At 34.9% G+C, this 23,002-nt stretch overlaps 4 protein-coding genes across 6 annotated transcripts in view; 1 reads left to right on the top strand and 3 right to left on the bottom strand.

The window, feature by feature from the left end:
- Positions 1-57: 57 nt before the first annotated feature.
- On the bottom strand, positions 58-10,037 carry LOC129800768 (GATOR complex protein WDR24). The gene is made up of 8 exons (XM_055845391.1): positions 9,416-10,037; positions 9,234-9,345; positions 5,541-5,956; positions 5,044-5,475; positions 867-1,182; positions 620-805; positions 307-560; positions 58-246 (listed from the first exon to the last, which is right to left on the bottom strand). The coding sequence occupies exons 1-8, from the start codon at positions 9,961-9,963 to the stop codon at positions 144-146; spliced, it is 2,367 nt and encodes a 788-aa protein (XP_055701366.1). The 5' UTR covers positions 9,964-10,037; the 3' UTR covers positions 58-143.
- A 2,453-nt stretch (positions 10,038-12,490) lies between these two features.
- Positions 12,491-17,398, bottom strand: LOC129801128 (nucleolar complex protein 4 homolog A). Of its 2 annotated transcripts, none has more exons than XM_055845902.1 (6): positions 17,221-17,398; positions 17,013-17,139; positions 16,443-16,892; positions 16,177-16,368; positions 12,751-13,280; positions 12,491-12,675 (listed from the first exon to the last, which is right to left on the bottom strand). In XM_055845902.1, the coding sequence occupies exons 1-6, from the start codon at positions 17,353-17,355 to the stop codon at positions 12,559-12,561; spliced, it is 1,551 nt and encodes a 516-aa protein (XP_055701877.1). In that variant the 5' UTR covers positions 17,356-17,398; the 3' UTR covers positions 12,491-12,558. The 2 variants fall into 2 exon arrangements, with proteins under 2 accessions (XP_055701877.1, XP_055701871.1); XM_055845896.1 differs by having other exon boundaries at positions 16,177-16,372; positions 16,444-16,892; positions 17,221-17,384.
- A 2,884-nt stretch (positions 17,399-20,282) lies between these two features.
- Positions 20,283-21,063, top strand: LOC129801438 (uncharacterized protein C1orf131). Its single transcript, XM_055846499.1, has one exon. The coding sequence runs from the start codon at positions 20,378-20,380 to the stop codon at positions 20,927-20,929; it is 552 nt and encodes a 183-aa protein (XP_055702474.1). The 5' UTR covers positions 20,283-20,377; the 3' UTR covers positions 20,930-21,063.
- LOC129801071 (b(0,+)-type amino acid transporter 1) overlaps positions 20,965-23,002 on the bottom strand; it is a 27,482-nt gene continuing 25,444 nt past the window's right edge. For both annotated transcript variants that reach the window (XM_055845838.1, XM_055845833.1), the window contains exons 11-12: positions 21,818-21,986; positions 20,965-21,740 (exon numbers count right to left, since the gene is read on the bottom strand). In XM_055845838.1, coding sequence (XP_055701813.1) covers positions 21,670-21,740; positions 21,818-21,986 — 240 coding nt within the window. In that variant the 3' untranslated portion in view covers positions 20,965-21,669. The remainder of the gene's footprint in view (positions 21,741-21,817; positions 21,987-23,002) is intronic.

The raw sequence follows: 23,002 nt of genomic DNA, 5'->3' as shown, positions 1-23,002 counted from the left end.
TTTACCCTAACAGCTGGAGCGCCAGCTGATTTTTGTTTACAAACAAAAGTGACCTTGTCCATACAAAAAACGACTTTATTCATCTCAGCAACTTGCGTACACGCATTTTTGTTTCCTTTCCTTTGTTCGCTGTTTCGTCTTTTTCATTCATACTCACACAAATGCCCACAAATAGGACACCTCGAGTGAATAGTGAACCATTGCTTGAGATGATCCAAATGTCCTCCATGGGAGCATCCTTGACACCTGCAAAATTTACAAGGTAAGCCCAAACATAGATATTTCCCCCGAAAATCCCTTATGTACCAAGCATAGAGCCCTCGAACAATTGTATTGCATACACTGCACTTTGAAGCATCAGAAGAACGACATTTTCCACAATACCATCCTGCCCTGCTCGTCAGGTGTTTTCCACAAATTCCACAATTCGTATAAACTGCCGTTGATTGCTCATTTAGCATACAAATGTTGGGTATCCATGACAAGTTCATTATCTCAGTCGCTTCATTCCACATTTGATGTCGATGGAGGAGGTCAATGTAAGCCAAGAGCCAATTTTCCTATCAAAATATTCATGGTTAAATTGGTTAAATTTATCAAAATGAAGGAAAAGTCTTACGTGGACACCCTTGTCTATTGGCAGCTCATTTCTCTTCTCCCCTAGAGCAATGAGGATAGATACAGACGTCTGCACATCCCCAATGTCCGCTTGGAGAGTCAGACAATCGGCAAGAACATCGTGTGGTTCCCAGTATGGCACATACGGCATGAAACTCATCTTTATCAGACTTGGTGGATGGGGAGGCTAGAACAAGAGGCATATTTCTTAGGATTTCACTTTCCCCTAAATGATTCGGTAGACTTACAGGTGTAGTTTCTTGTGAACTCTCAGGGGGAGTTTCATGCTTTGCTGCATGCAAATCGCTGCCAATCAGAGGTGAATTGGGTAATGACCATTCTTTGCACATATGAGGTCCCACATAGAGAAATCCATTTCTTAGATTTTTCACATGCGTCACATCCATGTGCTCAATGGTAAGTTCTTCGTCACCAAAAATAAAATCATTGAAAGACATGTCCGATTCGTCATCATTGACTGGTGGATAAGATATTCTTGTCTGATTGTTATTGAACAATTCCCCATTTTTCTGCTCCAAATGGTTCTGGTCGTCTGGCTTCAATCTGAAATTTAGTTATTTAAATGCAGTTTTAACTTGATGTTTGACAGGGTAAATTCTTTAAAGACATTCTAAAAAAAACTGAAAATTGACTTTGAAATTAAAGTGAAGGAATTTAAAAAGGATTTCTTATTTTTTTAATCCTTTGACTATCAGATAGAATTATAGGGGAGACTGGGACAAAAAGTCACAAAACGAATATTTTATTTTTTTTACAAACTACTCGTACGCCCCAGAAATTTCAAATTAACGCAGTTTTATAGGAAATTTACCGCTTTACAACTTTGTGAAAGTAATTTTCCTCTATTTTGTACAGAAGAAAATACATTTATCGAGCCGTTTTATAAAACGTAATTTTTTGACCATTCTCAAAAATGATGGGGCAAATAGTATTAGGTATGGGATGTTATCACATTTTGATTCGCTTTTTTACGGGATTCCGTAAATAAAAAAAATCCTGGATAACATATTTTCATAGGAAATTTATTTCTCTACACCTGCACCTTTGTAAAACAGAGTTTTCTCTATCTGAACGATAAAAAACGTTTTTCAAGGAATTTTAGAAAAAAAACACACAAAAGACTGCAAATCGTTTGACCAATGCAAACAAAAAGCGGCGACACATGGCATTGATGTTTTTTTTGTCGTGAGATATCATAAATTGTTTCGGTCTTTGTTACTTTTTGCTCCATACCTTTTGCTACTTTTTACCCCAAGTGGTCGTTCTTAATTAAAAAAGATTTATTGAGAGAAGAATCTTTGTAAAATTCTAAAATAGATAGCGGTTTCGTATTCAAAGAATCCAAATCATTTAGGAAATAATCATGAGTGCATAAATTTTGAATAATAAATAGGTAATAATTGATATATCCTTCAAGGAAAATATTTCAAAAATAGGGCTAAAAATTTTGATAGTTTTTGTTTTCTAAATTCCTAAGAAAAATACAACATCGAAGAAGGCCTTTGGAAGCTATCTATGGAAAAAAATGTAAGCCGTTATCTCATTTATCTTGGAAGATATTGAATTTTGAAATTTTCGATTTGTGACTTTTTGCCCCAGTCTCCCCCAGTGAAATGAATAAAAATACCTCTCAATTGTGGGACAAAAAATTAAGTCTAAATTCTTTGAGCAGGTGTTTAAAATTTAAATACTCATTTTTTATACTCCGACAAAGATCTTTAAAGTGTCAAATTTCTTTAAGCTTTTGCCTCTTTCGTCCCCCATTTGCTTAATATCTGTCGCAAGTATTTAATATTTAATTGGTTAAAGAGATTATGATTAAAATTATAAAATTCCTAATGGAGATCGGTTTATGCCCTGACCTAGACACCTTAAGATTTAAGCCGAGAGCGTAATTATAATCAAAATAATGTTTTAACTAAATTTCCGATCAGTTTCCCTCTAACTAAGCCATTTCTTGGCTTAATCCAAAAGACGTCTTAGTCAGAAACTGATGGAAATGTAATCAGATCATTATTTTGATTATAATTACGTTAAGTCGTCTCTCAGCTTAAGTCGTAAATGTGTCTAGAGGGCATTACACAGAAACTGTGTATCAACTTTAGGGGAAGAATTTTGCAGCTTCGTAATGTTGCAGCTTCGTAAAACTTGATTTTTTTCCAAGTTACTAAATGAATTTCATCCATGGTCATATATTCTAATAGCTAGTCCAACATCTCACATTTCCTGACACACTTGGAAGCCTAGACCTTTTTTCCTGGGTTCAAAACGCAAAAATAAAAAATTAGCCAAAAATCGTAATTCTGCTGTGTTATATTTTGCGCATTTTTCACACTTTAAGTGTCTTTTCGAAAAAAAAAAAACAATATTCCAAGTTATAGAGGGTTTATCAAGGTTAATATTTACTGTGAAATCTTTTCCTTGAAGGCAGTTGTTTTTGTGTGTGGAGGAAAATTCACAAAAATTACCACCTTTGCAGGTCACGAAAATTGGATTTTGAAGCTTCGTAAAAACATTTGTCAAAATTATTAACCATCGATTTTGAGAATTCCTCAGTCGTCGTAACTGTTTAAGGTCACACTGTGCGTGCCGCTCTGGAATATTTGGCCCATCAGATATTCCATTTCTGATGGATATTTTTCACAAGGGAATTGGATGATTAAACATTTTTCACGAAACTGAGACTTGATCAGATGTTTTTGTTTCACTTCTGTCAAATCAAACATTAAGCCTAAATCTGAAGGCAAATTATTGAAATCGTACTCGCACCCGTCACCTCTTTAGTGGGCCGAGAGAAATCCACTCGCACATCCCGCAGATTCTTGAGTACTTGCAGCAAAATACTTCATATTATTAAGAAGTAATTACAAAAGGATTTGAATCTGCTGGGTGTGCAAGTGGTTTTCTCTCGGCATCTAAAGAGCTGACGGGTGCGAGTACGATTTCAATAATTTGCCCTCTGCTTATTGTAGGTGTGGTTCCTTCATTGCCCATGCGGTGCGTTTTAGGCATTTTTCATCTAATTTGTTTTGTTTTCAAGTGGAATTTTCTACATTTTACTTTAAATTGGTCACTGGTAATTTTCGGAATCAAAAAAATGTTCTGTTGTAGGTGTTAGTGAAAATCCGAAGATTACAATAGCTGTGATTAGTGTTTTCTTATTTGTGCAGCGATGAAACCAAATTGTTTATAGTAGATGTGATTCTTTAATTGCCAATCAGGTGCATTTTGAGCATATCTGATTGAAATTTCCTTATTTTTAAGTGGAACTTAACACATTTCATTTTAAATTGGTCGCTACCGAAATCAGTTACGTTCGAAATATATTCTGTAAGACCGATTGGAGGTGTTAGAGAAAATCCGATGATTACAATAGCTGTGATTATGAGACCCAACCAAGTGCTTAATTTACTGTCAGACTTGCAGAGCAAAAATGATTTTTCAAGTTTCAAAAAACATGTGTTAGAAAAATAGCATAAAATTGATTTTTTAATTCGTGATAGCTTCTACAAACGGTAAAAACAAAATAGATGAAAGTTCCATCTAGGCAGTGATGCGCAAATTTTTGTGTCCAGTGTAATTTTTCCGGGGAAAATGAGGCCTACATAGGTGAGCAAAATGTTGTACGAAGCTGAGGAAACCAGGGCAGCTTTGTAAAAATCACCACTACATTTTCATTTTCTTGTAGAGAAAAATCCATAGATTTCCAGGAATTTTCTGAGGTGGAATTCAGTAAAAAAGCTTAAATCTTGGACACCTTTTTCAATACGAAGCTGCACAACCTTCCCCTATATCAAAATTGTATCAAAATTTTTATCGGCTGTAAAATATTTTAAAAAGCAGCGCTCAAAATTCCGATTTTTTATTTCCTATACTCGAATCTCTTAAAATTTCAGATTTTTGAGAATGTAATAAAAGGGTTATCTCTGGCTATGGTAAAAAAATTAAGGCTCGTTGTGTTTGAAATTTTTGAGAATTTTGAAATTTTGAGCTTGCCGCATTTTCCCCTACTAATCTAGCTTAGGACCTTAGCAAAGCATTTTTCTCTGACCCTTTAAAAACGACCTTAATTTAGAATTGTTGTTAAATTTATGAGTCATCAGATTTATTTAAAATTGTGGTCCAAACTTTAATGAATATATCAGTATTTATTCGTCTAAAATCCGTCCTCAGGTCCGTTCTGTCAGACCTTTGAATCCATCCTTAATTTACATTTTTCACAATTTAGATTTAAATTATTCCAAAAACGAAGACGAATCCCCCAAAAAAAACAAAAACAAATGAAAAAAATATATTTTCAAGATATAGCCTTTTTGTTCTATCTACGAACTAAAACTTTGAAAATTTTCGATTTTGAAATTTCAAGTATGAAGGACAAAATTGATGATTGATATTATAACTTACCCAACACTTTCATCATCATCACGACTTCCGGCATTTTCATCCCAAACATTTGTCGATTGATTCGACGTTTGGGACATTAGACGACTTCCCAGGAGATTTGAGCCACTTGTTGAAGTTCGTGGTTCAGATTTCACGTTACTGTTGAAGGTTGTTGTTGCATAAAGATTTTTGACCCACATCCACAGCATTGCAACATGTACTTTCCCATATTTTTTGGCCACATTCATGTTGTGTTCGCACAATTCTGCCAAGCACTTACCAACCAATTTGTACTCCTTGGCACAACCCTTAAGGCTCAGAAATTCACGGAGAGGCGATAGATGGGATACGTCTTTGGTGAAACTTCCCTGATCGGGTCTTGAGAGAAAATTCTGTAGATTTGATTTAGCCAGGTGAAAGTGATCAGTCTTTGTGGGTTGCTTGGGTCTTGTACTGAAAGGGACAAACGGTATTTAATGTCCTACTCTCACAATAGTTCAAGTAAGTCTTTGTTTTACCTCAAAAGACTAGCCTTGGAGCTGCTAGGTGTAATGGGTGGTGTTACTTTGGTCTTATAGGCATACAGTAAATCTCCTCGATAGTTGACCGAAGCCCCCTGAGGATTGGCCCTCATGGAAGGGCGTTGGGCATCTTTGAAAGCATGCTTGTAGATTGTTGAATCTTTGCTAGTGGAGAGTAGCACATATGGATCACTTCCCTTCCATCCAATACCCGTTGTCACATTTGTGTGTTCATTGAAGGAAGCATAGGGAATGTAGGGCCGTCTAACATCCCAGATGTAGATACTGTAATCCACGACGAGTGCACAACTAGCAATGTGATACATCTTATCCGGACGCCACTTGACGCGTCCCACTACGGCTATAGTGTGTATTGTGTACTCTAAAGCTGCTTTTGAGCCCATATTCCAGACCTTGGAAGGTTTTTTTTATATAAATACAAATGGTTTTTCTTTTATTTAACTCTATATTAATTTAAATAATAATATTTGGTACATGTATTCAAATAGAACAGAAATGAAGGATGTTTCAAATACGTTAAGCTCGTAGATAATCTCGAAGATAGTTTATGCGAAAACGTTTTGGTCCATATACGAAAATATAATGGAAACATAACGCTAGTAACGGTTCTTCAAAATGAAAAATGGAAAAGGCTCTAGAGGGCATATTTTCTATGCTGATTGAGACAAATTTAGGGTCATTGAAAAGGTCCTTGGATACTTGATAAGACTGATATGGTTTCAGACGGAAATAACCGTTTCAGTGAATTAAACGATATAGAGAGTACTCGTTCTAGGATGTGTAAAACAAATGTCCCGGGTTCCGCATCCCTTTTAAGTCACTAGGACTTTTTCTGGCATTCAATATATTCGAATTGGACCCAGTGAACCTGTACATGATCTCACGGTTCAAAAAATTCATCATAAGACTGACAACCTTATCCACGTAATAAGAAAATAAAGCATGTCTAGAAATTTCGATTGCGATATTATTTTTTGCGTAAGTGTAACTTAATTGTATTACTGCTCGAACTCAAAGAGAGAGCAGTTACATTATTCGCTATTTTTCAATTTCGTCACCGTCCTGGAACTTAAACGGTAAAAGATATCAACTTCCGGTCTTCGGTAACCCCCAATAAAAAAAACATATCTCCAGACGCTTTTATTTTTTTCCCCTCTCAAACCATCTTTTATTCACTTTTTGGATATGTTTCGGAGGTTGTCCAGGTGAAAATTTAGTCCAAACATACAGTGGCGACAAGATAAATAGCACAGTTTCGGACACTGTAATACTTTATTTATAGGAAAAATATGCTTTTAATTGACGAAACTAATAATAATAAATGAACTTGTATATAATTACATTTTGAGTATGAAGAAAAACCTGAAAGTTCTATTAAGAAATCGTCAGTTAAATCAGCATTTGTCGTAACTTCATTTTTGCGATTTTAGGATATATACATATTGTGAATCGGCGTAATTTTGTTTATTAAACTCACTTGAGAAAAAGAAACATTTATAGGCCCATTAAGAATTATTTTAAACAAAAATTATCGTAAGTGTCCTTAATTAATAAAAATTTATCAGAATTTGTCGTAACTTCCAAATTTTCATACAAAATTTGCTCTAATCAGCATTTGCCGTAACTTCTTTTGCTCATTTGCGTGACTTGTAATTTGCAGCAAAAATTTAATATTTCTCATTAAAACGTTCACAAACTTTCCCATATATCCAAAGACAGTGCGAATAATGCAACATTAAATCATTTTAATTCGATATTTGTGAGAAAAAAGTGAGGAAAAATCCCTGCCGATCTGTCATTATTTCAAAACAAAACAAGCGATGCGGCGCACAAAATTTATTAAATAAAATTTATGAAATAATAGCTTTTAGTGACAAGGGCCACAGTTTAATTGACTAATTTAGTGAAATAAAGGCACTCATTATCACTAGAGTAATTAAAATTGATATAATGTGTTTTTGAAAATTGTCGTAACTTTCAAGATCTCCATACATTAGAAGTTACGGCTTTATAAACGATGCAAGTTACGATAAAATCTTATTGTGTTTCTCCTAACATAATTCTCAATATCTCAGCTTTTAAATCATTTTATAAAGATTTTCTCAAGTTAACTTAAAGTTTATTAGTGCCACTTTTATAATTTTGACTCAAACGTATCGCATTCGGGGCTCATTTTTAAGAAAAATAATGCTTAACTGAAAATTTCGTCTCCTGAAAAGTTGTCAAAAGGAAGTTACGACAAATGCTGATTTAACTGACGAATTGTATTGTCGAGCTTTCTGCGTGATTTGTAAGTTTGATCATAAAAAATTATTGAATCAATGGTTATCTTCCTTGAACAATGGAATTTACAAAAAAGAAAATCTTAGTTATCCTAAAATTTCATACGTAAAACATGTACATCTGCACCAAAGACTTTATTTACATGATTTTTCAGTTCTTATAAATTTATTTTACAAAAATTTGTGGCATTCATGCCTACAAATGATCAAAAATACAGGAATATATTGAAATTTAAAATAAAAGTAAATTTTAGGTAATATTTTCAGAGAAAAAAGTGTGCTATTTAAATTGTCTGCGCGAATTATACCTAAACTCATAAAATGACAAAAACACATGATTTTAACAGATACGAATAATAAATAATTATATTTCTAAAAAATGAAGCATGATCAGGTATAAAGATTGATATTGTATCATAAAACAACAAAATAGGAAAATCATTAAAGGTGTGCTATTTATCTTGTCGCCACTGTACCTACAAATCTAAAATGAAATCGCCATTATGAATTTTTGAAAGTCAAAGTTTCACTACTTTAGAGGGACTATTTTTCAACCGATTTGGTTAAATTTAGATTTTTTGGAAAGGTCTTGATAATTTCAACTCGGCTACATAAGTCACAATCACTAATGAATCGGTTAAGTACCCATAAATGACCAATCTTTTTTTAATTTTCTTTTTTTCTGTCCGTAAACGTGTTACCTATGTAGAGGGCAAACGGTAAAAAATACGAAGATCCGCTCTTCGGGGGACCTCCCCCATAAGTCGACCCAATGATGACTCCTACAATTTCTTTTATTTTTGAATATGTTTTGGAGATCATCCAGGTGAATATTTCGTCCAATACCTATGATCTAAAATTCGCCATTTTGAATTTTGAAGGTCAAAGTTTAACCAGTCTAGAAAGTCTACTTTTCAAGCAATTTGAATAAATTTGAAATTTTTGGAAAGGTCTTGAAATAAGTAATGAAATGAACAGATTAAATATAAGCAATATAAGTAATTAAATCACTTATCATTCTCGTATTCACATTTTTTGTTTATCCGTATGCTTGTAACTCATGCCAGAAAATCCTGAAATGTATTTCTTTATAGATTTTCGATTTTGAAATGTTTTTGTAATTTATGAATCAATTTAATGGCCAAAAGACCATGCGAAAAACTAGTTCACGAAGAGCTCCATTTTATCATTTTTTAGAACAAATTGATTGTTGGCCTAATTCCCGGACTCCCCTAATTTATGACCTTGACAACTCGTCTAAGGGTTAAAGGTTAATTCAGGGCCAATTATTCGCTACTTTAAATCGAATATAGATGATATAGATACTTTTTGACCTATTTGAATGCATTTCGCTGAAATGAATCATAATTTTTTCATCAATTCTTACCTTTATTTGCTTGTCTCGGCTTCCCGTTGCCAACCACTGTTGAGTCGGATGCCAATCGCAGGTATAAATTGGACCACTGTGAGCTGTAAATTGTGTTGTACATTTCTCAGACCTGAAATGGCAAAGAAAATTTGTCTTAAACAAACCCCCAAAAGGAAAATTAAAGGTATTTTTTTCCAAACCTCCGGATGTCCCAGAGTTGAACGGTTCCATTTTCAGACACAGCAGCAAATGTGTTTGGACTGTGAGGACTGAATTTTACATCTCGTACACTTTCGGAATTACTAAAGTACGTCATGATGGCTTTATCTATGCGAGTGTCAAAGCACTTGATTGTTCCATCCTGAGATCCAGAAATTAGCAAATTGGCTTCTGTAGGATGAAAGGTCACTGAATGTGCAGTACGTTCGTGATCCTGATAGACAAGTAGTTGCTTGTGTCGTCCAAAACGTGATAAATCCCACACAGAAACCACCCCATTGGTGGCTGCTGTAGCCAAAATGTTCTGTTCCAAGTAACTCCAGGTCACATCGTTGGAGGAATAGCTGAGATTTTGATTTTTTCCTCCACGCATATTGCACACCTCGGTGAAGCTATCACTTTCAATGGAGAACACTTTCAGGAGACTTCTGCCTGCAACGGCAATCTGGGTGCAGTCTTTATTGAGTGCCAGAGCATTTGCATGCCCTTCCTGGCATATTCGGATTGATACAGTTGAAGAATTTGCCATTTTTACGAGGAAAATTGCAAGAAAAACAATAACGTACGCATTGTTTACACTTTGTGGTAATGTCAAAATCAGCTGATTGGGGTAAGCAGCTCCTCTGGTGGTCGGGACTTTGAAACAATTTTGTGTGAAAATAAATGTTCCTCGCCCGGCCGGAACAAATGTTATACAATATTAGATAAATATTATATACTAATAGGTAGAGTAGGCCTACTATAGTCAGGATAGTAGGCCGATTGTAGGCCTACCCTCCATATAAAAGACTGTGTCGTTTTACTAGTGGAAGAGACTTTTTGCCAGCATTAGTATTGGTGTGACTGCCGTGTACGTGTGAATCACAATTATTAATTTTATCATCTGATGAGGCCATTTTCTTACAGGAAACGTAATTCTTAAGCTTCATTGGCTACTTTTCTGCCTCTTTTCGTATAAATCTTTGCAAAATAGTAAAAAAATTGCACATTTATTTTCGATGTTATTGTGACAGTGGAACATATCAGAGACACTGTAGAATGAGTGGAACATATCTCGGACAATTACAGAGTACGAATATCATATATTTTTAAATGAAAAATATAATACAAATCGGACTCAGATTTTTGTCAGACTAGTATCATGGAAATATGTTATAACTCCGATTTTGTTCCGGCCGGGCGGACAAATCCGACAAATTTGTGGAAACATCCTTGGAACTTCCACATGATCTTTATTTCTCCCAAGGGGGAGATATTTGGTGAAAATGTGTACACCACTTCCAGGCACTTCCACGATTTGTATGGAAGAGGCCTTCGCACTTCCAAAACTTCGCAACTCTCTCGAAAATGTGGCAATACTTCCAGCACTTCTTGCACTTCTCATACTTAGAAATCAGTAATTTATTTAATCTGATGAACAATCTAATTAGGAAAACTTTTTAAAAATCTCAAAAAAATAATTTTTACTCATGTTTTTAAAATTTTTCTTTTATTTTGATTTTCTAGTGCCAGATGAAAAGGTATCAACATATTTTGAATTTTCCTAAGAGACTAGCGAAGCTGCTTTTGGAAAATATAATGTCTAAAACAAAAGTAATTTCGTTTGTAATTATTGAAACTGTGCTGAAAAGTCTGGAAGAGTCTAAAAGTACGTCTAAAAGTCTAAAAGTACGAGTGTAACACCTAATTCGGCACTTCATACGTATTTCCACTATTTATTAAGCTTGATTCTCACTCTGGTTTCAAAATCCATAAAATTAAAAGGAAAGTTTCTGATGATTTACTAATCAATTTTTGCAACATGCCTGGCTATTTTTTCTGGGTCCTTTTCGTTATTATTATATTAGATCAATTTCTCATCACCTGTCGACAATCGATCCAAAAAAGGTTCTTTATCGCAACATAAGGGAAGTGTACCACGGATCGGAATGTTAAGAGACATGCTCCATATTTAGCTGAAAATATGAGACCCAAAATACTATTTGGTAGCTTTTCATATGGCAATCGATACATTAATGATTCATTTAACTATTTCCGTGTATTTACACTTTTATTATTTATGGAAATTTCTAATATATCGGCTTAAATTTAAATGCAAAGATGCAGTGTGTTCCACGCAAGCGCCTGGCAAGTTGGCCTTTTTATATGGAGCTACATATTTGAAGCCAATTCCTAAATTGATCTCGGACTCAGCTCACAGTGCTCCAAGGAAAAAATTTATTTAAACAAAAATTTAGTATATTTATCCCTCCATACGGAAAGGTATCTTATAATACGGAAAAAACTTTTCACTTTTTAAATATTTAGCATAACGATCACGAGTGCAGAAAAAATCCCATATGCATTTGTATGTGAAAGTAAGAAATTGACTTCAACTTTGAAGGCCACTCGCCGAGGACTAGGTTCCACGGATCGGAAGGGGGTGAGCCACGGATCGGCAGATGTTTTTGATGAGGATTCTTCTGCTTTCTTGCCATCCAAATCACTCTATAAGGTTTCAGTGAAGCTTTTTCGTCACCCTTACACTGTGCACTGTATATGCACACGAAAAAAACTTTCAAAAATCGTATAACTTAATGAAATTCTCACTGGTAAAATAACGTAGTCTGAAAAATACCTAATTAGACAACAAACTTTATATTTGAGCACTCCCACTTCCAAAGACTTCAAAGCACTTTATTTTCACCTGTACACCACTTCCGACCCTAATATCTCCCCCTTGATCCCTCCCTATCTTTGATTATTGCCTATCAGATCAGAAGACTAGATTAGCTTACAGTAGAAGAGATTTTAATGCGATACAACTCGAAATACTTAAAAACTGGATAAGAAGTTCAAACTAAAAAAATTACAATTAAAACCGAAAAAGATCTAAAATGATAAATGATCAAGATTTAGACATTTTTATCTTCTATAAAGCCCGAAAACCATAAGCCGATTTATCTTACTGTTCTTTCTACAGAAGCTATCTATAGTGGATAATCCTGACCATTTTCGGTATCCTATGAGACGTCTGGAACCCTCCCTCCGGCAGCCTTCATTTGCAATAATAAATATTTTTGTTCAAATTACATTATTTATTTTAGGAAATAGTTGGGTAACAAATTTCAAAATAGGTTCCTAGTTAAAATAACTTCCAAAACTCCTGCGTTCTATCGCCTCGCGGTACGAACATTGAGGTTGGCCTGTCAATTGTGAGAAAAGCAGCTTTTGAGCTCTTCTTAATGGCCTGATCAAACAGCTGCAACCAAAGAAACAATCTCAATAAAAAAAAATATTCAAAAAAAAACACATTCCACCTCCGGAAAATACTTACATCATCCTCTGTGACGCCAAGCACTTGTGTCAAATCCCACTCAATTGTCGGTAGTGGATTCGATATGAATTTAGCTGCTGTAGCTATCGACGGTATGCCATGATTCTGAAGAGCTGCAATCTCCCACAGTGAGCTATCGATGGCATAGGATTTGGTAGGATCACATTCATCCATGATGAAAGGATCTCGTGTCACTTGACCCCCATGTGGATGACAGATGAGGCGCTTGAGGCCAGGATGGCGAATTATGAGGTTCCCAATGAAATACAGACATATAACGATGTCTTGGGGTGGAGCGACTAGAGTTAGACGTGCCAGGCGTTTCACGAAAGCCGCCACAAGAGCTTCGGGTAGATGTGTTGAACTAAGAAATAGATCTGCCAGATAGAATAGGCGTGCCTTGAATTTTGTATGAAATATTTCTGGCTCAAACATCGAATACAGTTTTTCATAGATGAATGGATACGTGAGATTGTGTTCTTGGATTAGCGTGAACACTCCCTGAAATGCGAGTAAACTGATGGCACCTCCTGCAAAGAAAAAACAATCGATAAGATTAAGTACACTGTAAAAAATTGCACAATGCTTAAAATTTAAATTACATCAATACATTAAGAATCTCTGATAACTAGAAAACTGGTAAGCGAAGACACACACTATAGGGTTAAAAAAATAAATTGTCAGATAACGCTATGGAGGGAAAATCTCTGTCTGAGTTTCCTATTTCTCTGCGATAATTCTTCATTTAAGAAATAAGAAAAAAAATAAATCTAGAAAGAAAATACAAGAAATTTCTGGAAATATGAATAGCTCTTATGGTGGATGTCTTGGCTAACAGTTAAGCCTAGTATTTCCTAATACTGGTTTTCCTTGAACCTACATTAAAAATAAGAAACCATTTGATAGGGCCCAAATAGACTAAGGCTGATACTCGAGAATATTTAGTGTATAAAATTTAGCAGTAATCGACTCAGTTCTCATAAAGAAGACCACCAGAGAAAAAAAAGTAGTTACTACCACCAAAATTAATAAAAAAGTAAATATTTTAAAAGAGACAACGAGAGGCAAACAGGGAGAGTTTTTAGAAATCATTTCCGAAGCAATACAAAATGAAAGAAGTGTGCAACAGCCTTAAGAAGATAAATATTCCCGATGTTCTCAAAAAGAGAGCAATGCCTAATCGCCAGAATAAAAAACACTACCCCCAGTTTGCGATCACTGCCAGTGTGGCCAGTGTATATTAACTATTATGCATATATTGAACAATTTAAAAAAAATCATCAGACTTTTGGTAAGGACTGGACTGAGCAGCGTAATTTGATTAGGATCATAAAACAAGAAGGAGTGTCAAAGTGTACCAGGCTTTGCGAAGTGCTCGAACTCAAAAGCGCTTTCGGATAATTTACCGTTTACCGGTTCTCAACCGATTTAAACAGACTTTTAAATCACATCACAAAATAATTTTCAGAGAAGTAAAATTGATTTTCGGACAAAAATTACTGATCGGTTCATAACTGGTTCTCAACTGATTTGAACCGATTTATAAATCATTCAAAACATTGCCCAAAATTACCTTTGCTAACGAGCCCAAACGTGCCTCATAAATGCGCCCTCTAGAGCCTTTTTTAACCTTTGACCTTGAAAAACCGTTATTAGGAATGATTGAATGGTATTTTCACACATGGTCAAGTGTCCGCCTGGGTAATCTCTAAAACATATCCAACAATGAAAAAAATCGCCCGACGCGTTTTCGAGCAATCCCTCAGGTTCCAAGTCGATATCTCTAATCGTTTGGCTTCAAGGGCTGGCAATAGTCGGACGGGCAAACAGCGTGACGACTTCTCAGAAATCGTCTGAAACGCGAAGAATTGTTGAGAAAAGTGGTGGCGGAGGGGGAACATGGAAATTTGGGTACGAGCAGTTAGTTATTAAAAACAAAATAGTGCACATTGCACACGGAATGATGTCTTGAATGCCCACAGGGCCGCCCACTTAAGGATTTCGGATCCGTTGCTCAACGGACGCATATGGCCTATGTTGTCGCGTACCTCAAAACATAGTAATAATAATAATAAAGTGCAGGCCCCTAATCCCGTGCCCTTGTGAACCCCTAGACCTCCTGACAATGTTAGAAAATCTCAAGATTTAAATAGAGTGAGTTGTAAAAATCGAACAAAATCAAGTATCTCGGGGTAGTAGGGGAAGTGTGCCAAATTTCGACCAGCTTCTAATTTCGGCCATGGAAATAAATTAATTAAAATTATGTATGCTATGTTCGAATAGTAAATGAACCCATTTTGCTTTTAAATATTTATTCATTTTAGGGTGTATTAACACAAAGACCGTTAAATTTTAGGTATAATTTTAATTTAAATTGCGTTGTAAAAACTCAGTGTGGAAATTACAAAAAAATGTGACAGATCGATTGTGTTTCTAGCAGTCTTACGATTTGTGGTGAAGTGCAAAAGGTTTTCCTTCGGTGTTTTTCATGAAAATTGATTAGTTTTCATTAAAAAATGTTTTTGCTTATTTTAGTACTGAATCAGTCTTTAAATTTCGGGTGAAATTTCCCAGCTGGATCCTGTATTTCGCGTAAAAAGGTATATACTTTGTGAGCGTCTCTCCGGTGAGGTAGTGTTGCCTATTCCGGCAACATTTTTTGCTTTCCTAAATTTCTTATTCATTTTGTGTTTTTTTTTCAATTTCTGAGTTCTACAATGTCCAGAGAAAAAAAAACATCGCTTCTATGGAAAAGATGATGTGGAAAAGGTATTGAAAGAGTTCAAGAAGGACAAATAGCTACGGGAATCTGCGCGTAAATTTGAGATGCTACTCTTCTGGTCTTCGAGGCAAATTACACGGAAGATCTCAGGGCTTGTGGGCCATATAAATGTATTAAAAACAAAATGAATTCATTGACTATTCTAAGATTACATAGATAATTTTAATTAATTTATTTGCATGGCTGAAATTCACTCAAAGTGGCCGAAATTACACTCAAAGTGGCCGAAATTAGAAGCTGGCCGAAATTTAGCACACTACCCTATTTCCAATCTAAAAACAACTTAGGAGTGAAATTCAGAAATTTCTTTCAGGTTTCCGGGAAACTTACATAATATATATGCAAGTTGGGATTACAAAGATCTCATAAAGAGTTATAAAATAAAAATACTTGATTTTAAGGTTTCCAAATTCTGATGAATTAGGACAACCCCTGTTAACTTTAAAAATCCTTTTCTCCGGAAGTACCTTTGAAAGGTTTTTTCAAGATTTAGTTAGGTGTCTGCAAGCTTTCTCAGATTTGAATGTCCTGAATTTGGATGAAAATTTGTTTTTCATAATTCGAAATTAGTTTAAAAAAATTTTTTTATGGATACCCAGCCTCTCAAAAGCGACGAAGGTGTTAGATTATTAGCTTAATCTTACCTGCATCGAGGGAGTCCATGAGGAAATCTGTAAGAGCCAATGGTTTGTCCAGATGAGGTAATACCCGTTCTAGAAGCACCATCAGAACTTTCTGATGAGTGGCTTCTGTATGTTGCCAGTGCATGACACAAGCCCAGGATTTGTTAATATTCCTTCGAATAGCTTGATAGTCGAATGTCACTTTGCCTTTGTCTGCAGCAAAGGATGAGGAGGATAAGAACTATTAGAATCCTGATAAAAAGAAATTGCAATTATTCATTCTTTACCTGAATTATTATCACAGAGAAGGTGAATTTGCTCTTGTTCTGCACTTTTAATTGGCATCGCATTAATGAGGTTTAAGTAGTTGCCGACGTAGGTCTCACTGGGAATTTGACCGCGGGGTGTGAGACCTGGGAGGAACTTCCACGAGTGCTGAAGGATATCGTGGTAGGCCGTAAACTCCTGAAAACGACTGATCAGATGATCATTTGCCTTGTCCGCCGACAGAAGACACTGCAGAATACTTCGGAGCTTTGAGCAGGGAAAGTAGTATGATGCATCTGTGACGTAGTCTATGGGAAATTGTCCCTCAAGGGCTAAGAGATTCATTGCTGTGGCAAGAGCCTGAATTGAATCGGATGTTTTGTCCACGCAAAAGCACTTGAGGATGAATTGATAGGCCTCCCCATAGCGATCCTGCAGCCATTCACGATACTGTGTCTCCGGAGAATTTTCTGGTTATACGTGTGAGACAAAAATTACTCAGCTTTGACGAAGAGGGTTCATCAGATGGGAGACAAAAAAATGGCTGCTCGAAAAAATACTGCGTTGCAGATATTTTTTTCACCACTCACCTTTTGGTTTCAGGGGCTGTACTTCAATCACCATAGCCCGATTTTTCAGGAGTTCAGTAAATATTGTCTCCAGTGCCAAGACACTGGGTATGATTGGTGAGGCATTTTGTTGGTCACCAATGGATTTCTGGCAAAGGAAAAGAGATTGAAGAAAAATGTGCAGGATGTTGACCCAAAATTAAATACAAATTTCTCGCACAAAACTCACTTCTAAACACTGAATTATATCCACTAAATTATTAGCATTCTTTCGGGAATTGAGAAAATCACTGGCTTTCCTCTTTAGTTGCTTACTAAGCACTTTATTTGGAAGAGAAATATTAACACCACCTTCGTCCGACATTTTTCCTGGACTTAAAAGACTGCCGTCAAATTGCACCGCAAACATATCGACATAGAATATGAAAAAAATTGCAAAAGCCGACACAGCATAGCATTTAATTTACTCATGTATAAATACGCCGTTTTTAATGGTAAAATAGTCTAATTGTCGAGCAGAACGTAACGTATAAAATTATTTTCTTTAAGTAAAACAATAAAAAAAAAGGAATGCAAAATTATCGTATTTTTAAAAAATTACCAATGATTATCCTTTATTGATAATAATATCGCTTCTTGGAAATTACAAGGGGCCAACTCAATCTAAACCATTTTTCAGGAGACAGCATGAAAGATTCAACTTTGTGTAAATAAGTACAGCACGACGCTGATAGAGTCAACCCCTAAAAATTTTAAACACCATGAAAAATTATGTAAAATTCCAGGTTTAATGCCAAACTTTTAAACAACTTTTGTTAAAAGAATCAGAATGAGTGAAATAGTAACTACAACAAATATTAACTTAATATTTTGCAGGTATATAAGAATCAAATGTGTTGGACTCTATTGGAGTCGTATTGTATATTAATTTAATGACTGAACGAAAACAATTTACAGTAGACTCTCGCAAATTCGGCTCTTTTAAGATCGGACTACTTTTTAATTCGGGCAGCAGTTACATTTGAAAAAAGTTTGTTGTCATTTTTCAAGATTGATTATGATTATCAAATGAGTCAAATTCGGGTTTGTCGCCCGAATTTATGTCTAATTCGGCTGACATTTCGGTCCCATATGCCCGAATTTGAGAGAGTCTACTGTATTTTATTTCTGTTTGTATGAACATCAATGTAAACATCGTAACATACATATTTTTCCTTTTCAAAAAATATTTTTTTATAGGTTAGCTCCTTGTAATTTTAAATGAAGCGCAATTTCTCCTGAAATTAGAATGACAAAGGATCAAATTGCTTGATTTAGTCCAGACCTGAGCTAAAAAAAAACCCGAAGTGAATTTGGTGGTGCCAGTTGGGATTCTTCGAAATGCCGCGAAAATTTACATAGGGAAAATGAGAGGTTTTTAATGTGAAAATTGCTTAATCCCTAAAGTTAAGTCATTTTCACAAAAAAATCCTTGTTATAATTTAGTTGATTACAGTTATTTGGGTTAATTGTGAATAATTGTCGATATTACAACAAAAACATTGGGATGAAATTTTGAGCTGGAAGACTCATATTCTTTTGAGCTGTCCCAAAATTCAGGATAGGTTTGAGAAAACCCCTTTTGTACAACACTATTTTGATTAATAGGGAATGCTAAAGTACGTATTACGATATGATACAAGACCTGCTAATAAGGATAAAATAGAGAAGAAAATATTTTGTCGCATTTCAGAGATTTTTTGCAACCGCAGCACCGCCAGACGTTTGTCAAGTGAGTTATTTGTGTCTCAATCCCTCTCTCGAGTTAAATTGCGCGCGATTTAGGAAGCTAGTCATTTGAAAGGATATTTTATTTAAATTTCTTCATATTTCCGCAAGATTCAAGTAAAAGGGTGTTTAGTGAACAGCTATCTGTCTTCCGACAAAGATATCAAGAAGACAATTTATTTTTATGAGAGTTTATCTTTCTATTATGTCTTCTTGGCGCAAAAATATTCATCATGGCATCGTGAATAAGCGGGATTAGTGTTACCAGCACGTCTATCTGCAATTTCCATTAGAACTATCAACATAAAATTTCCGATACTACACGACTTTTAATAAGCACAGGCACAGGTCTGATTTAGTCCCTTGTTTCACAAAAATTTGAGCCATAAATCTATTTTGTGCCTCCACTGAGAAAAATCCGAAAAATTTAAACTAACATTCCGGAAATGTTAATTTTACTCTGTAGTATTGATCCAAAATCGGTATAAATATTACCCTTTTGAGGTGTGTTATGGGTTAAAGGTATCTTTTTTCATGTTAATTTTACCCTTAAAAAGGTGTAAAATTAAGATTAAAATACAGTGCTGTCTCTCTATATGTACACTCTCTATATGCACAGCTTTTGTGTCGGTTGCATTCAAAATCAATTTGCTTACTTTTTGACAAAGTAATAAAGAAAATTATTTTCTTGGTAACTAATTTTTCTTGTTTTTAATTTTCTTAATTTTATTTTTTCTGTCTCATATTATATTTAAAATAACACGGGAAATTCTAGAACAATAAAAAAATTATAATTTATTAAAAGAAAGAAAAAAACCGTTGGGAATTTCAAAAAAAGTTGTGCAGTGCATATTCAGAGAGAGAACTGTCAAAAAAAGTATCCAAACTGTGCATAGAGAGACAGCACTGTAATGTTGATATATTTTTACACCTTAAAGGTGTTAAAGTTCTGAGGGAAAAATGTTAATCGCACCCTCTTTTTTTCTCAGTGTCTACTTCAAACAAAATTGCGCAAACCATCAGACAGAGTAAAGTTTTGAAAAACATTTCTATATAACGAAATTTTATGACTTATATCATATGATAATTTATTAATTTCTCTTTTTAAATGTATTAAATACGGAAAATCTCCAAAAAATTAATTAGTCCCTGGTACTTTCCAAGAAGAGTTTCTATCTAGTACTTAGTACTTTTTAGGTATCTAATTGAAAAATTGTATTTTTAGCAATAGCTTTTCGCTAAATTTTTGGCAATAGCTTTAGTACAATTTTCGCTATTTTTGGCCAATTACTTACGTCGTGTAAAATATATATCAAAAAAGTTATTTTGCATAAAAAATTCTAATGTAGAATATTTTGAATGTTACTATTTTACTGTTTACGACTGTTACTTTCCAACGAGTAACGCAAAAGTTTCATTAATGTACAAAAATGTAAGGTTAAATTTTATTACATAATTTTTTTACTCGAATGACCTTATGCTAAAATCGTATGTGTTTCTTTATGTCGACACAGCTTATGTGTTTACTCCTTTTAGCACGTTTTCGTTGTGTTTCGGTTGTTGGTTAAAAGCTGTGTGCAGACAGTTCTCCAGGAATTTGTTAAATTTCTCTGAAAAGGATGTCCTCTGGTGATCCTTTGGGTATCATCGCAACAAAGGCAATGCTCTTGCATAGTCAGAATTCATCGGATTTCACAGCGGTGGTGTTTGAGGAGAAAAAACGTGTGAGAGGTGAAAAGAAAAACAAAAATCCTAACCTCAAAGAAGTATCGAAAAGTATCGATAATGCAGATGAGGAGGTGTTCGACATTCGAAAGGCGCGAAATGAGGTGCTCAAATTTGGATTATCGGGCTTTGAAGACGTTGAAAAGCAGAAAGTTCAGGTGGCAATGGCTATAAAATTAGGTGCTAAGCCCCCCAAGAGAGGTTACAAAAACTACAAGGTTCTGCAGGAGGAACGAAAGCGAGCTAAGGAAGAGAAAGCTGAACAAGAATCATTTCAAACTTTGGGCAAAAAATCTACAGGAGAAGCAATTTTTAATCACAAAAAATTCAGCAAGGGTCGCAGGAAACGGAAGGATGATGTGGAAGTTCTCAGGGAATATGGAAAAATATCTACGGTGGACAAAAAAATCCCAGAAGCAGCAGCTAAAAAGAGGAAGAGAAGCTGAGCAAAAGTGCGATTAAATATAATTTCTATTTATAATTTCTATTCTAATAATATAGATTTATTTCTCAATTTGTGGTACACAAAAATAATGTGTTTTTTTTATTATATATAAAATTTTTGTTCTTTGAGAAGAGTCACATTTGTCTGATTTTTTTTATCAATTCCCAACAAGATACTTCTTTTTTTTCTTTCTTCTATACATAAAACTCTCACAATGGTTCTCAATTATCAAACAAACAAATAAACTCTTGAATCTAGAAATCTCACCTTTGATGATATAATATTAATGTACTTGACAATTTGAATTAAATTTTTCTTTTCTGTTTTTTTTTTTGGCACAGAAGCTAAAACTATAATTTGTCGGGCCAATAGAAAGATAACACTGATATAGCTTCTTCTTCCCCATCCCTCGATATTACAAACTTATTGCCACAATCTTTTTCAAAATCTATACTTTTCAGTTTCAATTAAGTCTCCAATATTACATTTAATTACTAAAGTACATCATTGTTTTTTTTAAGCATTTTATTTGAGCCACACACCGACAAATGCACATTATTTCGGTGTTTTCTTTTTTGTTCTGCCTCATTAATTTTCCTTGTGAGTTGCTCTTGGGTAAAACATTTAAGAGGATACAAGACTACAGTGTGTATTTTTGGTTTCTTCTTGTAATAATATAAGCAAAAATACTGTGCACACTCGGGCACAATAAATCTACCCCCTTCGGGTTCTTTTCCACGCTCAATCGAACATGGCCATTGTAGATGTGGGAACCACTTCGAGGAGCATTTGAAAGAATATTGTGACTTTGTCTGCAAGAAAAGAGGAGATTCTCTTGAGATTCCTGAATTTTTTATTAAGGGATTGATGTGGTTGGAAGAAATCTTACCCATGAATCTAATTTGGATACCATAGTAGACAAACGGCACATAAACAATCAGTCCAGCCAAAATGAAACCCACTGCGTACAGGTACTCGATTTGAGGTTTATCCACAATTGGGCCTACCACCAAATACGCCGAGATCACCAGAACCAACAATGGAATGATAAGTGGCACCTGAATGAGTAAATTAAAAAATCCATTAATTGTTATTTAAATTTTTGAATTATATGTTTCTTTCTTAAGTTCGTTACTTTGTTTTGCAAAAAAGTCCTATTAAAAATAATTTCAGGGATTATAGGTCACGCCCTAATGTGATTCAAAATGGGAAAAATTAAACCACGCCTCCTACCAAAGAATTACAGTAGGCGGGATAAATTACAAATTTAGTTGGAGGTAGAAGGGGAGGCTATTATAGTGATTTCTTTTTGAAAAAAAAGCATGACAAAGAACGGGCAAAAATGTAAGGAAGCTGCTCCAACCTTAGGGGCAAAAATAGAGTCAGGCTGATCCTCGAGAATATTTAGTCTGTAAAATTGACCAATAAAGATTTATCCCAAACTGCAGTCATTTACTTAGGGCTTAGGATCATCAATTAGAGGTTCTTTGCGTAAATTTCCTTTACCTAATCCTTTATTATCGAATTTTAAAAGCTAAATACTCTCGAGGATCAGCCTGGGTCTATTTGGGCCTTTACATGAGAGGCTAGACTAGGCCCTTTTTTAGGTATTAGTAAGGCAAGATCAACAGTGTTCCTCGGACCTGTTGGTTATTAAGCGTTAGAGGCTTCTACGCTTCTATAATGTGCTAGTTAAGGATGATAATAAACGAGAAAGTAGTTTAAGACAACTAGGGGAAACCAGGACATTACCGAATAGGGGAAAGTACTCCCCTTCGAACGTTCATGCCTTCGAATAATGTGAATTTTCTTTCATTTCTCCTAAGAGACTTAAATATTTCTATTAAATATTAGATAGCTTATCAATTATTGATAATTACGTGATAATTGTATGCAAGTTTCTTAGGGAAAGTAAAAGAAAATTCACATTATTCGAAGGCATGAACGTTCGAAGGGAGAGTACTTTCCCCTACTGCGATTTTTAAATTAAGATATTAGACTTCAGAGGACGAGATCTTATGAATTCATAGAATAATTATAGACACTATAGGGATACTTGTCCACGTCTACTCAA

The sequence above is a fragment of the Phlebotomus papatasi genome, chromosome 1, assembly GCF_024763615.1.
Source record: "Phlebotomus papatasi isolate M1 chromosome 1, Ppap_2.1, whole genome shotgun sequence".
NCBI lineage: Eukaryota > Metazoa > Arthropoda > Insecta > Diptera > Psychodidae > Phlebotomus > Phlebotomus papatasi.
Note: the sequence above shows the minus strand (reverse complement) of the source record. Positions and strands in the feature narration are given on the sequence as shown.

Coding starts and splice junctions, on each gene's coding strand:
- LOC129800768 (XM_055845391.1), bottom strand. CDS start 9,963: ATGGCAAATTCTTCAACTGTATCAATCCGAATATGCCAGGAAGGGCAT. Junction 9,346..9,415: donor CAACTCTGGGACATCCGGAG/GTTTGGAAAAAA, acceptor TTGCCATTTCAG/GTCTGAGAAATGTACAACAC. Junction 806..866: donor GTTCACAAGAAACTACACCT/GTAAGTCTACCG, acceptor CTCTTGTTCTAG/CCTCCCCATCCACCAAGTCT.
- LOC129801128 (XM_055845896.1), bottom strand. CDS start 17,355: ATGTCGGACGAAGGTGGTGTTAATATTTCTCTTCCAAATAAAGTGCTT. Junction 16,373..16,443: donor TTCTCTGTGATAATAATTCA/GGTAAAGAATGA, acceptor TCATCCTTTGCT/GCAGACAAAGGCAAAGTGAC. Junction 13,281..16,176: donor CATGGACTCCCTCGATGCAG/GTAAGATTAAGC, acceptor TTTTCTTTGCAG/GAGGTGCCATCAGTTTACTC.
- LOC129801438 (XM_055846499.1), top strand. CDS start 20,378: ATGTCCTCTGGTGATCCTTTGGGTATCATCGCAACAAAGGCAATGCTC.